The sequence below is a fragment of the Pterocles gutturalis genome, unplaced genomic scaffold, assembly GCF_000699245.1.
Source record: "Pterocles gutturalis isolate BGI_N339 unplaced genomic scaffold, ASM69924v1 scaffold20912, whole genome shotgun sequence".
Taxonomy (NCBI): Eukaryota; Metazoa; Chordata; class Aves; order Pterocliformes; family Pteroclidae; genus Pterocles; species Pterocles gutturalis.
The window spans coordinates 40,043-55,583 of NW_010108461.1; the positions used below are offsets into that span (position 1 = coordinate 40,043).

Genomic DNA, 15,541 nt, shown 5'->3' on the forward strand with positions numbered 1-15,541 from the left:
TCTTTCCTTTTTCCTACCTGTTCTCAACTTTTGTCCTGTGCGTGGGTGATAAGATCTGTAGGACAAGGATCACTTTTGGTTTAGGTTTGTATATTCTCTAGCACAGTGCAGTCTTGGTATGTAATTAGAACTTTGAGGCACTGATATTTAAAAAAAAAAAATGTTGGAATGAATAGTATTTCTAATGAAATAATGGCTATTTAGTCTTAAGAAGAGAGAGAAAATAAGACTGTGCAGAAATGCTATTTTTGCCTGAGGTTCATTGTCGACTGAAATTATAATGGTGAGTTACATGTTTTATGCTACTTATATAGTCAGTACATGTCATAGATGAATAATGACTTTTTTAATTTTTAGATTCGGAAGCAGCAGAAAGAGCATGCAGAGCTGATTGAGGAATATCGAATCAAGCAGCAGCAGTGTGGAATGGCACCCCACGCTCTAATGCCAGGCGTCCAGGCTCAACCACAAATGGTTCCAGCAGGAACATCACCAGCAATGAATCAGCAAAACTTCCCGATGGTGGCACAGCAGCTCCAGCATCAGCAACATACAGTGGTAATCCCTGGGCAATCCAATCAAACCAGAATGCCAAATTTATCTGGATGGCAATCTGCAAATGCCCCTGCAAGTCATATTTCCATGAATCCAGTAAGGATGCAGCCTCCAATGACACCGTTGCCAATTACTCCTGGTACACCAGCTCCTGTGCCTGGTCCCAATGCAACTGCACAGTCAGGGCCACCGCCAAGGGTGGAGTTTGAGGACAATAACCCTTTCAGTGAAAGTTTTCAAGAGCGGGAAAGAAAGGAGCGTTTAAGAGAGCAACAGGAACGGCAACGCATTCAGCTTATGCAGGAGGTAGATCGACAGAGGGCTTTACAGCAGAGAATGGAACTAGAACAGCATGGTATGATAGGGTCTGAACTGAATAACAAAACGTCCTTATCTCAGATACCTTTCTTTAATTCTGATCTACCTTGTGATTTCATCCAAACTCCGCGACCTGTTCAGCAGTCTCCGCAGCATCAGCAGCAACAAATGGGGCAAATTCTGCAACAAGGTCCTGTGACCTCGCCTCCTGCCACAAATTTTATGCAAAGCAGTGAGCGAAGGCCAGTGGGACCGACAACTTTTGGACCTGATGCATCTGCTGTTCCAGGTGGAGCCCCTAATTTCCATAATGTAAAACAAACTCATGGGAATCTCCCTGGGGCCACCTTTACGCAGAACCAAGTCAGGCCTCCGTTTCCTTCTGCTGTACCTTCATCTACAGTACTCAGTGGTGGTGCCCCATGTGGTTCCGACAGTAGCGTGCCCCAGGCAACAAATTTCCCTGGATCAAGCCAGTCTCTCATACAGCTGTACTCTGACATAATCCCAGAAGAGAAAGGAAAAAAGAAAAGGACACGAAAAAAGAAAAAGGATGATGATGCTGAGTCACTAAAAGCCCCGTCAACTCCACATTCAGATATAACTGCACCATCAACTCCAACCATTTCTGATGCTACCTCCACCCCCACAGTTAACACCCCCAATGAACTCTCACGTCTTCAAGACGATCAAGAGTCGGTGGAGTTAACGGGCCCGTCAACATCAAACGCAGGAGAAAGCCAGGCCGCTCCAGAGCTGGAATGTAAGCTCCCCAACAGCAGTCTGCCACAGACACAGCCGAGTGTAAATTCAGAGACTGAAAAGGCTAAAACAGATACACCTACCAGCATTCAAGAGGTTAAACTAGAAAAGGCAGAAACTGATCAATGCTCGGGTCAAGCTGAGCCTAAACCAGAAAATCCAAGCAGTATTAAGGTGGAAGAAGAAAAGGTCACATCACAGCCTGCTTCTTCGGCTCAGAGTCCAGCACAACCAGCGGGCGGTCCAGCAGCGAAAGGGGAGTCAGGGAATGAATTGCTGAAACACCTGCTTAAAAATAAGAAGTCCTCATCTCTTCTAAATCAGAAATCGGAGAACAGCGGCCGAACAGAAGAGGAAGCTTCTGGGGATAAGAAGTTAACAGAGAAGCAGAATCCAGCTGAAGGAATGGTGAGCCTGTTACTGGTTTTGTTATACGGTGGTCATCAACAATCAAAGGCTAGTTTGTGCCTTTACAGTGGGCATTTGTGAAAAGGTGGGGAGATAACCTACCTGCACAAGGGTAGAATAAGCAGCTTTAAGGAATGTTTACCTTCCTTCCTGCCTTTTCTGCATGAGGAAATCATCCGCGTTACAAAAAGAACAAGTTTTAATATGACTTTGTAGATCAGTGTATTCAGAAATCATTAAAATGCAAAAAGTAGCTTTTCTATAGATAATTGTCTTAAAAAATGCCACTTCCTAATATTTACCAAGATGAGAAGCAAGATTTTGCAGTATGACTCTTAATCACCTCCTGGTGTGTTTCTGTACAGTATACGGTATGCTCCTTTCTTCGTGACTCCACCTTAGTCATGATGACTGTGTGCCTCTGCAGAGGGGTAGGGCTGGGCTTCACACCCCTGCAGCTGCCCCCTTTGGAGTGTTCTGTGAATGAACCAAGTCCATGCTCGTTTTTTGCCTGTGAAAATCATAAGTTATCTCTAATTTTAGCAGAGGCTATGCTCTAGAATTTTTATTACAAGTGTGAAATTGTTAAATCTCCTAAAATTGCTGGATTTCTCTGTTAACAGACTATTTCTCTAATTAATTCTACTTTAATGGAAGGGAGCATTAATTCTTTATATTAATGTCATTATATGATTTAATAATTTATAAGCTTCTCAGAAACAGACCTAAAGAAAATTGCTTTCTGTGGAGGTAGGATATACTTTATACTTGGATTTGTTGGTTGTTTTATTGTAATTTTTAGTCTCTGCTCAGTTTTGTTTTATGACTGCCTAAATTCCAAATACATCCTTCAAACTAAATTTTAACACATTTAAAATTAATAAAGACTGATAAAAATAAAGGTAATTATGAGTAGCACAGTTAAAACATGTAAGACAGGAACAGTTGTGAGAGTACTTGCGGTAGAAGACATGTAGAGCTGTTTAAAATAATAATTGATAAAAATAAATTGGACTTTCTTTTGGCTTGGCACTGTTGCATTACCAAGTCCCGTTCTGATTGCTTTTACACAACTATCCTTTTATGTGAAGAAGAGCTTTGCAAATTCATACTGAAAGTATTTAAGCAAGTGGTACAATCCAGAAGTGTTTCCCAATATTGTTTTTGTTTCTAACCTCAAAATACATTTGTATTATATTAACTTACACGTCTCTTTCTGTAACCAAGTCTGCCTTTCATTATTCCCTTGTGAGAATCTCTAAGGTTGCGTGCACATGCAGATACCAAAGTAAACAAACTGTAAAATACGGTTTGTTGTTGATGAGATTTATTGTATTGTGCATGTTCTTTAGACTATTGTGCAGTAAATGTAATGAAGTGTATATTAACATGTCAAAAATTCTGCTTCACTTTCTTTTCTTATACCAGCAAACTGCAGGAAACCAGATGCAAGGTGCATTTGGGTGTAGTAACAGCCAGCTTCAAAGAACAGATGTAGGACCTGAAACCAAGAAACAGAGAAATAAGCGATCTCAGAGGACGGGAGAGAAAGCAGCTCCTCGGTCCAAGAAAAGAAAAAAAGAGGAAGAAGAAAAGCAAGCTATCTACCCTAACGCTGATACATTCATCCAGTTAAAACAGGTAGATACACAGATGCTGGGTAATGCGTCAAGAGGACACTTGAAAGAGTGGACTTCTCAGGATGGAAATGAAGTTGATCATTAAGTTGAATTTTGAGTACAGGGTGGAGAAAGTGAAAACTTCCATAAAACTAGGAAATTTAAAGTTTTGGTTTGATTCCATTTTGGAGGATTTACTGATGTGGCAGGCATTTGGTAGTCTCAAAGCCATGGAGTTCCTGGCAGCTCTGGCAGCCTTGGCGGCTTAACTGGCAGGGAGCCGGAGCTGTGGCTCCAGTGAACAGGGGCCCACCTTCCTTAACAGAGTCCTGTGTTCAGTACAGTTTTCTGATAGTGCATAAATTCCGATTATTTTTTTAAATCAGAAACCACTCTAGTGGTGTTTGGAGATCTGCAGTGGTCCTATGTTATAGTTGTGGTTTTTTTTTTTTTTCTTTTAATATAGCAGCTTTCTCTTCTGCCTTTGATGGAACCAATAATTGGAGTGAGCTTTGCACACTTTCTTCCCTATGGCAGTGGCCAGCTAAATGGTGGAAATCGTCTTGTAGGAAGTTTTGGTAGTGCTACTCTTGATGGGGCTTCAGATTACTACTCCCAGCTCATTTACAAGGTACAGTTTAATCTGGATTTCCACTGTGTGTTCTCTGTGGGAAAAGAAGTTCATGGCAATATTACTGCTAGTTGCCTTTTATGCAACCAGAAGAAAATAATTTTATTTTGCTAGACTAGGTAGAGAGTGCAGTGGTGAAACAGTCACTGTTGTTTTACTCTCTGAAAGTGGAAATCAGTTCTAGAAACTGCGTTGTAAACTAATTAAAAGCGACAAGTATTCCTTTTGCTAAATGGATGCTAAATAGTGAAAATTTTAATTACAGTTTTACGGAGCAGAAAAGGCTCAGTTCTCAGTACTTTGCAAAGTCATTGAAAGCATTTCTTAATGTGAATTAAATGGGAAATAGACTTTTCTCATTTGTCCGCTAAGCCCTAAGAAGCTGAGAGCTCTCAACAAAATATTCTGTTTGTTGACTAGGTGATAACACACAGAATTTAAAACTCAGTCTCTGAGATCAGACAGGCAATATTGGGAGAGCAGCAAGATAGTGAACAGACATAATCAAATTTTCTACTTGGCTACCATAATATAAAAACTTTAGTAACTTATTAAAAAACAGGGATGTTTCCTCCAGCCTTACGTGGCAGGTAAGCTGAGCATGTGAACTAGCAGCAACTGTGAATAGTAGGTATTAGCTTTGTAGGCATAACTGCAACAAGACCTGATACTGAAGTTCTCATTTAATTTTTGTTTAAAATATGGGCAGTTAAGTAACAGTTGGACATTGATGATCCTTGAGGTCTTTTTCCAACTTTAATGATTCTATGATTCTGTGCTCCTCGTGTAAACCATTTTCCTGATAATATCACTGATATAAGAAAAGCAAAGCATTGTGTCATTTATAGCAGAGACTTCTATGTATTTGGTGACATACTTGAGAATTAACTACTGCTGCTTATGAGTGCTACCTCTGGGTGTAAAAGTACGAGTGGGTTACATGATCTAGTACTAGAAGAAGGCAAGTTTTCACCCTGTGTCCCATGGCTGATTGATGGTTCTTTAATCTCATGCAGCAGAACAATCTGAGCAACCCTCCAACCCCCCCAGCCTCTCTTCCTCCCACACCCCCTCCGGTGGCATGCCAGAAGTTGGTAAATGGCTTCGCAACCACTGAAGAGCTTGCTGGCAAGGCTGGTATGTTAGGAGGTCATGATGGTAAGACTAATACATATTGTTTCCGTAATAAATGGTCAAGTTTGTGTCAAATTACAAAATAGATAACTGGGACACTTTTCAATTGCTGTAGTCATCTTCTCAAAAAACAGAACGCCTAGACTCTTTAAGGCTGTAATCATTATCATCCAGCTTTATTTTACACCAGTATAATGTCAAATGGTAGACTTTTCCCTTTCCCATTTAAAAACATGTTGAGAGCTAGAAGCACTCTTGCGAAATGACAAAGAAAACCTTATTTCCACTGCAAATGACTAACCAGTTAGTTGAGTGAGCTCGAAAGGAGTCTCCCCAAAATGTATCCTCAGCAGGCTCTGTATGTAGTCTGTATGTATTTTCTGATGCTTGTAATTTGGTCAAACTAAACTTTCTCTCTAGTAAGTAAAACTTTATACTGCTTTTTCGTAAGGACTGTTCAGTAATTAAAATCCTTTTTTCCAAACCCTTTTCTTTTGTTGTTAAAAAGTTCCTGATTTTTAATTTTTTTTTTTTTTAAGTCTTCTCATACAGGAAGAAGGCACACTCAAAAGCCTTTTGAGCCCTTTTTGCTCAGAATTTTCAGGTTTTTGTCAGTAGGGAGATTAATCATGAACAATCAAAATTTTCTGCACTACAAGTGGGTGAAAGTGGTATTGCCATCTGGTGTAATGCTGTGGTTGTATCAGGGAGCCACCGATACCCCAGTACACAGCCTGTATGTCAGTAGAAGATCTGTACAGATGTCTCACTGTGCTGTGCATTTCTGGTTGCAGTTACCAAAGCGCTGGGACCAAAGCAGCTCCAGTTGCCCTTCAGACCACAAGACGATTTATTAGCAAGAGCAATGGCTCAGGGCCCTAAAACTGTGGATGTTCCTGCTTCGCTTCCAACACCACCTCACAACAATCAGGAGGAGTTAAGGTAGGTTTTTCTTGACTTTTTCAAATAGGTATTTGGAGCAGATTCTGTGACTTTCAGTAGGAGATGAGACTGGGAAGAAACAAAATCCATCGTGCACAGCCACACAGTGCGGAGAATGATACGGGATTATTTGTCATTGTTAACTTTAAGCATTCCACATGTAGCATAGTGAAATAGGTGATTTCTGCCACTGCTGTATTGTTAAGAAGTCATTACCTTGCTCTTTTAAAAATGGAAGAAAACTATAAATAGATATTTTTTCCTGGAGCAACACGGTACTGTTGTATCGTGGCAGTGCATGACTGCTGTACCAGACAGCTGTACTGTGCAAGCGTCAGACAGACTGAAAACTCCCCAGCTCTGCTGAGTTTCTATTACCATGTGAGAAAAGCTTGCTAGAACATGAGTCGCCCTACAAAGATCATCCCTTTTGCCTCCCTTTCACTTCCTTAACCAAAAGTTGGGTGTCTGAAGTACTCAAGCCTGTGTGTGGACAAGGCACAGACCTGTGAGTACACCTAAACCAGAAAGTTTAAATATTAAATACGAACCTTTTACACAGGTGGATGGAGCCATGGGGAACAGACAGTTCTGTGTTGGAGCCTGGGCTTTGTTAGTGCTGCTGTTATTCTTTATGTATCTTTCCCAAGGAACCACCATGTAATTGTGTTCCATGACTAGGAGCAAGAAGCAAGGTTGTGATAGCTCCCTGTCATGATTTATAATTTTGGCTTACCAAAGGTTTTTAGACTGTTTCCAAAACAGCTTTTTTTGGATTTTGTTCCAGGGTTCAAGATCACTGTGAGGACAGGGACACTCCTGACAGCTTTGTTCCTTCTTCCTCTCCTGAAAGTGTGGTGGGAATGGAAATAAGTAGGTATCCAGACTTGTCAGTCATAAAGGAGGAGAACCCAGAACCTGTACCATCCCCCATCATTCCCATCCTACCTAGCAGTACTGGAAAAGGTGAGAGTGCAGCAGAGCAACAATGAGAACTAGGCTTATTTTTTTGTTTGCATTCACATGCATGTAGGATTAACGTGGTGTATTTGTTTTATTTTCAGGTTCAGAAGCCAAAAGGAATTATATAAAATCAGAACCTGGTTCAGGAGTGTTACCTGGTTCTGGCTTCTTTGCCTCTCAGCTTGGACCATCCCAGAATGGTCCTAAATCTGGCCTTATATCTGTAGCAATTACTTTACATCCCACAGCTGCCGAGGTAAAAGAAATAAGCTTGTGTTACATATATAAAATGCAACAGCAGTTAATATATTTTATATATAGTGAATCTGAAGGGGTTATAGCATAGTATAATAAAACAGCTGTTGTAATCTTCTAATAATTTATATTATTGCTGTCTTGCTGCCTGGCTGATGAAAACAAAGATATGTTTTTGTTATTGTTTTTAGAACATTAGTAGCGTTGTAGCAGCATTCTCCAACCTGCTCCACGTCAGAATTCCCAACAGTTACGAGGTTAGTAACGCTCCAGATGTCCCATCCTCCATGGCAGCGGCCGCCAACAGTCACAGAGTGAACCCACCTGTGGAGTACAGGCAACACTTACTGCTTCAGGGTCCTCAGGCAGGATCCGTGGGACCTGCCAGGATTGTCGGGCCTTACGGGCCGAAGCAGTCTAACGTGCCCTTTCCTGCAAACAGCAACGGTGAGTGGGCATTCGTTCTTTCAAGTTTCCAGTACTGGAATTTTAAATGAGTCAGTACTAAGGCATGTCAGCCTCGATTCATGCTCTAGAACGAAATAATTAATTCTTGTTCTAAATAATACTTCTCTCTTCTTATGCGATAAGTACATGTGGACCTGCTCCCAATGACCGTAATTTAATAGGTCTGATCCATCTCTGATTTCTGTTGTGTTATCTTCATCACTGTCAGTGAGCTATTTTGTCCAGTAGTACCCACTATTATTAGGGGTTTTGTTCCGGTCAGATCTTTAAATCCATCATTCAGAAGGATTGTTTCTATGCTGGAAAACCTGACACAGTTGTTTAAGCATGCCTTCCTGTGTTGGTTTAGGTATTCATTTCTTACACAAGAATGTATTTTTGCCTTCTTGTTTGCACAGTTGTTTTTGGTCTGGATTAAACAATTTCCCCACCAGAGCGTAGTTTAAAGCTTGCCTTATGTGCCCTATCTAGGAGGATTTTGCTCCTCTAGACCACTGAAGAATACTATGACTTCTCATAAGTTTGGTTTAATCTGATACAGCTTCTAACAGACTTACGTATTTTCTAGGTCTAGCTGGCTATAAGGATCACAATCAAAATGTTGCAGAAGGCTCAGCATTGAGACCTCGATGGTGCTCCCACTGCAAAGTTGTGGTTCTTGGTAGCGGTGTGCGGAAGTCCTTCAAAGACCTGCCTTTCCTCAAGCAGGTACTGCCGTGGAAGTATCGTTTCTTGCATGTAATGGTCAACAAGCAAACGAAGGCAACAGATGCTACCGCATGCCATGCCAGCTGATACGACTTCCAAGTTCCTTTGTAGTCTCCCTTCTCTGTGTCCTACTTCAGGATGGGACATTGAAACCCATTTGTAGTACAAATAAGAAATGTCGAAGGTGTTACTTACAGAAAATGAATTTCAGTAAATTTCATAAAATAGGTCCTGTACTTGGCAGCTTCCTAAGTTCCACTACAAACCTCTTTCCATGACCACTTCAGGGACCTTACTTCAAAAAGAACTTATTTGTGAGGCAACGCCATATTGCCCCATCAGGAAGTGCTGTAAGAGCAAGAAGATGTGTACTTTTCTTGAGCAGGAATCAGATTGCAGTCTCCATCTCTTGTGTTTGCATTGGGAGCTGTCATTCATTCAAAAGTACCGTTGCACTTTGAACGAGCTTGAGATAATTATGTAACAAAGGTATACCATCCAAATTTGTATCCAGCAGTAATGGGTTCATGTAGGCAGAGACGCACTGCATTCCCAGTAATGTTTTGCAGATGGATCAGTAGATAAAACAGTACGATCTGTCTTTGATTAGGCTGAAATGAGACGTTCTTTTGTCAAAAGAAAATGGATTTTACTTTGCAAGCGTGCCTATGGAGCAGATGGGTGCATGGTATAGAATGTTTTATTTGGATTGTTAAACTTCTGTTAAAGGCAAGAAGTGTGCTGAAGGACAAGGTTGTAGGTGGTGGTAACGTTAGATCTGTCAAATAATCATGTATTTATATCACGGTATCGCTCGTTATTTCACAAATGTTCTACAAATAAAGAGTTTCTAGACAGATTGGAAGACTTGTTTTATTACACTTACGATGTAAAGAATGGTGTTAAACTGCACTTCTGATAATCTTCCATGTTTGATTCCCAGGATTCCCAAGAAGGCTCTGATAAAATGAAGGACATTGTATTCTGTAGCAACAACTGCTTTGTTCTTTATTCGGCAGCTGTGCAAGCAAAAAACTCAGAGAACAAAGTAAGTATCAAATTCTGGTAGACCCTAGTGAGCCGGAATTATTGCAGCTATTTTCTGAAGAACAGACATGAGGGGGTGTGGGGGAGAAGCAGGAGGTTTATACTTTATTTTAAAGGTTTATAAAGGAATTGTTCTGTATTTGGATGTTGGGATTCTGAACCAGCAGCATGGAGTGAAATTCGTATTTGCAGAACCCTCTGTCTGACAGATCCATGGCAGAACAGTCCCCACCTTTTGCTGTCCTCAAAAAAGGAGTCATTTAACATCTCTGGGTGTTGTGCAAAACCCAGAAATACATCTTTGAAGGCTATTTGCTGCATTTTGATTTGGCTTATTACAGTAAAAAAAATGACAGCTGTGCAAGCAATAACTGAATGGCAAGTTTGCAAAGACTTTTATTTTCTTAATTTAACTGGAAAAACAATCTTATTCCGTTACTTTATTTGGGCAAAGTTGGCATTGTAAAGCATTAATTACCAACACATCAGTGAAGAGCCTGCTAACTGACGGTGACAAGGAAAAAGAAGTTGTAATTGTTGGAGAAGGACGTTTTAAGAAACTTGTTCAATTTAAAATGGAATTAGGCCAGGGATTTTCCTCAGGTAGTCCCGAATAGTATGCTGTAGTTCTCTGCCTACACTGTCAGGGATATACAAGAACTCAGAGAAACTCTGCACTTTGCACAGGGTGTTGTTTCTTGCTGTGTCCCAGGTTTCAGAGGAAGATAACTTACAGTTATCCCTGTTCATTTAATCATTAAAATGGAATAGTCCTGATTCCAGACTAAATGATCCTGATAAGTTTATTTTCTCATATATAAAACTTTTTGAGAACTTCTTTTAACTAGCTTGGCTTCTACTTTTTTCTAGTTCACACGCACCTTTTTCCCCTAAACCAGTGGACAGAACAGGCCACGTGCTTTAAGCATTACCTAATTAATGTTTTCTCATAGTCCTGTATCTGCTGTAGAATACACAGCCTTCCTTTGAATGCATCCTACTTTTGAAAAGAAATTTAAAAAATCCAACCTGGAGGAGAAGATAAATGTGTTTACATCCACATCCTTTTAGTGTCCCGTGTAGCTCACTTTGCCCGTATTTAAACAGGGCGACATTCTGCACAAGTGCATCAGCATGTGCATAATTAAGTTAATTAAATGTCATGTTCATCCTCTTGATCCTTTCATTTACTCTTTCAAGATTAATCATACAAACCACATTAAGCACATTTAAATCTAAACTTCTTTTATTGTTCTTATTTTCTCATGTTTTTTTTAACAAATCTCTGCAGGTAGAATTCTTGTTTACTGTCACTCGGTAGTTAAGGCCTCGAGGTGTAGGACTGATCTCGAGCCCTGCAGGAATTTCTTCCTCCCTTGTTTCCAGGAAAAATACGTGGCATTATTTCCCAATCTTCCCCTTCTACTAAATAAAAAAATTTTATTCTTTAAATTAATTCTGTGACCTATATTTTAAGATTATTTTGTGTTGTATCAGAACTTCTGAAAAAAACCCAGGAACTAAATCTGACAGGTACCTTGCCTGGGGCAGTTGAGTAGTTTTTCATTCAAACTTGGACAAAGGATTATTTGTTTTTCTTCTGTGTTTGACTAGGAGAACTTTTGTGCTCTGTAACCTGGCACAAGCTGTGATAACATCAGTCAGGGTAATTCCATCTTTCTCTGTTGCTGCATCATGATTTTCTGAGTAGCCGCTGCAATTCTGACCTGGCAGTGTTTCAAAGAGATCTTTAATGGTTCATGGTTTGGGATTTTTTTTTCTTAAGACTCCTCTGTTGATTTATCAGGAATCAGTTCCATCTTTGCCACAGTCACCGATGAAGGAGAGGCCGCCGAAAGCATTCCATCAGTACAGCAACAACATCTCCGCTTTGGATGTCCACTGTCTGCCTCAGTTGCAGGAGAAAGTTTCTCCGCCGTCATCACCCCCCATCATGTTCCCCCCTGCGTTCGAAGCAGCCAAGGTAGAGGCAAAGCCGGATGAACTCAAGGTAACGGTGAAGCTAAAACCGAGGTTAAAAGCAATACACAGCAGTCTGGATGACTGTCGGCCTCCAAGTAAGAAATGGAAAGGAATGAAATGGAAAAAGTGGAGCATTCAGATTGTGATTCCTAAAGGATCTTTCAAACCTCCTTGTGAAGAAGAAATAGATGAATTTCTTAAAAAACTGGGCACTACCCTTAAACCAGATCCTGTGCCTAAAGACTATAGGAAATGTTGCTTCTGTCACGAGGAAGGTGATGGATTAACTGATGGACCAGCAAGGCTTCTTAACCTGGATTTAGACCTTTGGGTCCATTTGAACTGCGCTCTTTGGTCTACAGAAGTCTACGAGACACAAGCTGGTGCCTTAATAAACGTGGAACTAGCGCTGCGCAGAGGCTTGCAAATGAAATGCATGTTTTGTCACAAAATGGGTGCCACCAGCGGTTGTCACAGGTTAAGGTGCACCAACATTTATCACTTTACCTGTGCCATTAAAGCACAATGCATGTTTTTTAAAGACAAGACCATGCTTTGCCCCATGCACAAACCAAAGGGAACTCATGAGCAAGAACTCAGTTACTTTGCGGTCTTTAGGAGAGTCTACGTTCAGCGTGACGAAGTGCGGCAGATCGCCAGCATCGTTCAGCGAGGAGAACGGGACCACACTTTCCGTGTGGGGAGCCTGATTTTCCACGCTGTTGGTCAGCTGCTGCCGCAGCAGATGCAGGCCTTCCACTCCTCCAAAGCACTCTTCCCCGTGGGTTATGAGGCCAGCCGGTTGTACTGGAGCATGAGGTACGCCAACAGGCGCTGTCGCTATCTCTGTTCGATTGAGGAGAAGGACGGGCTTCCGTTATTTGTCATCAAGGTTGTGGAGCAAGGCCACGAAGATCTGGTCCTTACTGACACAACACCAAAAGGTAAATGTTGTGAACTAAGGTCATGACTTTTGTGGGTTTGCTGTTTATTTTGTTACTGCTGATACTTACCAGATGAATGCTATATGTTTCAAATAAACATTGCAGACACCGTTCTGATATAATGCTTAGAGTGAGCTTCCAGGGCCCATTTTTCATACGCCGTGAAGATTGAGGCCACCTTTGCAGAAATTGTGTAAGCTGCAGATAAGAAGACTTGTTACAAGTTCCCAGAGAAGACCCAGGCTTGAGCATTGAAAATGAACTAAAATAGCAGGAATGTCAGCGTAGGTTCCCTTTCATGAAAAGTGACTTTGTTTAAATACAATTTCATTACTCAATTAAATCACCTGTGCTGAAGCAGTACTCACTAAAAGGACAGTTGGGTTGACCACGGTGTTCTCGGGGCAGGGTGAGGAGCACTGCGTTAGCCCGTGAAGGCTGGGGCAGGATTTAGGAACCTGGCTGTGAATTGATGCTGTCTCTGGCAGGGTGAGGAGCACTGTGTTAGCCCGTGAAGGCCGGGGCAGGATTTAGGAACCTGGCTGTGAATGTGCAGGGGGCCTCTGACCCTCCAGGTCTCAACCCCTTCGTGCTGCAAGTGCTGGTAACTCCGCCTCTGTCCAGTCAACCCACTGCCGGGGGACTTGCCCTCGTTCAACTGAGTGCTGAATATAATCCACCAATGGAAATAGGATATATAGTTCATCTTTAAAAAATTTTACTTCTGTGCAGCTTTCCTAGGGCAATCTCGGTATGTTCCTGTTGTCAGAGGACTGAAGGTTCCATGCTGCGAAGACGAAACGCTTTATGCCCCAGAATCAAGGGTGCAGTAGGAATGTTGTGCTTGTTTGGGATTTGTTCAGGACAAAATAGCAACTCATCAAATGATTCCCTGCTTCGCTTTTTAAACACTGGCATGTTTGTGTATGCAGTCAAGGAGAAAATGCCTTTCCAGTATTGGTTTCTGGTTCCTGATACCCTCAGGCATGTGTTTTAAAACCAGCACAAATAGACTTTTTATTTTTCTGATCCCTGTAATTCTTTCCCGTGTGGTTATGTAGGTGTGTGGGATAAAATCTTGGAGCCCGTTGCTTCTGTTAGAAAAGAATCTGAAATGCTCCAGCTGTTTCCCGGCTATTTGAAGGGTGAAGACCTCTTTGGTTTGACAGTCTCTGCAGTGGCCAGGATTGCTGAATCGGTGAGTCTTCACCACCCCAGGTCTTGCTGGATCACCCCAAATTATCGGATATCGCATATACACGTGAGAAGGGGAACAGGAAGCAGTGTGGAAAAGTAAATATTTTTGTTACACATGATTAACGTATAATTACTTGGATTTTTTTTTCTTTTTTCTCTGTTTTTTTGCAGCTGCCAGGGGTTGAGGCCTGCGAGAACTACACTTTCCGCTATGGCCGAAACCCCTTAATGGAACTCCCTCTTGCCATCAACCCCACGGGCTGTGCCCGTGCCGAGCCTAAAATGAGTACCCATGTCAAGAGGTTTGTGTTAAGGTATTTTGTTTTAATTTCACATAGTACAGCCCAGGGTTTATAGGCTGCTTTGGGTTATTTGTGCTTTCGTCTGCTGCTTACAAACCCTGTCGTCTTTGGCTGTGTATGTGCATGCCCAAATCAGAGAATCGCTTTGTCGTCTCCGCTAGCTGGCTTTCAGTGTCTGTATGTCTAAAAGAATTTTGAATGGGTTTTGTGGCTGTTTTCAGAGAAATCTTCAGTTTTTTCTTGTATTCTTTCTTGTTACATGCCCAATTCCTACAGGCCTCACACCTTAAACAGCACCAGCACATCGAAGTCATTTCAGAGCACCGTTACGGGAGAGCTGAACGCGCCTTACAGTAAGCAGTTCGTCCATTCCAAGTCCTCTCAGTACCGCAAAATGAAAACTGAATGGAAGTCCAACGTGTATCTAGCTCGCTCTCGTATTCAGGTCAGTATATGTAAAAGTATTTAAAGTATTTATTCTTATATAAAAATTTTATATTTCATATATTTTATATGGAGCTATTTTAATAAAATTTATATTTTAGAAAATGGAAACTATAGCAATTGCAGAATTCCTTCGAGTCTCATCCCAAAATTGACCATTTTTATGTGGCAGATCACTTCCATAGACTTAAGTATGGTTTCTTTCTACTTATCATAGATACTGTAAAAATTCATTTGTTAAAGAAGTCATCCAGAAAAAGTTTCTTTAAAGTTTTTTGGGGGCTTTTTAACATATTTCTCAAAAACTTTGTAAAATTTCATAAAAATACAAATATACAGTGGAAGTGTGACATGATCAGACCACACTGAGCAAATCACTATGAGACCAGCATGAAGAGTTCAGTACTTGTTTGCATTCATAAAAATAATAAACGTGTTGCTTTCTGTAATTCTGTTGGTGGTTGTGCTCCAGGGACTATTTTGGAAAAGCTTTGTAATTAATGGATCTTGTTGTGCATGAGCAGAGTTGTTGTCTGTTATAGGTTGGATTTAACTGTGCGGTTGCATTCCTGTTAGGTTTCAGCATTCTTGTAAGACCCGCTTTATTTTTCAGTGAATTTATATTCGTTACAGTCAGGTGTCAGAGGTATAAGAGAAGGTTTCTCACCCAGACAAAAGCCAAGTATGTTTTCTTGCATCTTGAAGAGTGAATGTGAAGCTGGGTTCTTCCTCTGGGCTGTCACTTACCTGTGCTGTTTCATTTTTTCTGGGTAATTTACTTTTCTCATGATTTTCTTCAGGAAATGGTTTTGGGGCACGGTGAGCAGTGCAGCGTAAATGTAAATTGATTACAGAATGCTA

The 15,541-nt window shown here is 41.1% G+C and overlaps 1 protein-coding gene across 1 annotated transcript in view; it reads left to right on the forward strand.

Annotated features, from left to right (window-relative positions):
* Nucleotides 1-15,541, forward strand: part of KMT2C (lysine (K)-specific methyltransferase 2C) — a gene marked incomplete at its 5' end in the record, with an annotated part of 58,618 nt that overhangs the window by 39,488 nt on the left and 3,589 nt on the right. The window contains 14 exon segments of the mRNA XM_010072655.1: nucleotides 358-2,043; nucleotides 3,472-3,684; nucleotides 4,129-4,293; nucleotides 5,310-5,451; nucleotides 6,222-6,369; nucleotides 7,157-7,335; nucleotides 7,434-7,588; nucleotides 7,779-8,034; nucleotides 8,624-8,763; nucleotides 9,707-9,811; nucleotides 11,618-12,737; nucleotides 13,799-13,935; nucleotides 14,106-14,248; nucleotides 14,513-14,681. Coding sequence (XP_010070957.1) covers nucleotides 358-2,043; nucleotides 3,472-3,684; nucleotides 4,129-4,293; nucleotides 5,310-5,451; nucleotides 6,222-6,369; nucleotides 7,157-7,335; nucleotides 7,434-7,588; nucleotides 7,779-8,034; nucleotides 8,624-8,763; nucleotides 9,707-9,811; nucleotides 11,618-12,737; nucleotides 13,799-13,935; nucleotides 14,106-14,248; nucleotides 14,513-14,681 — 4,758 coding nt within the window.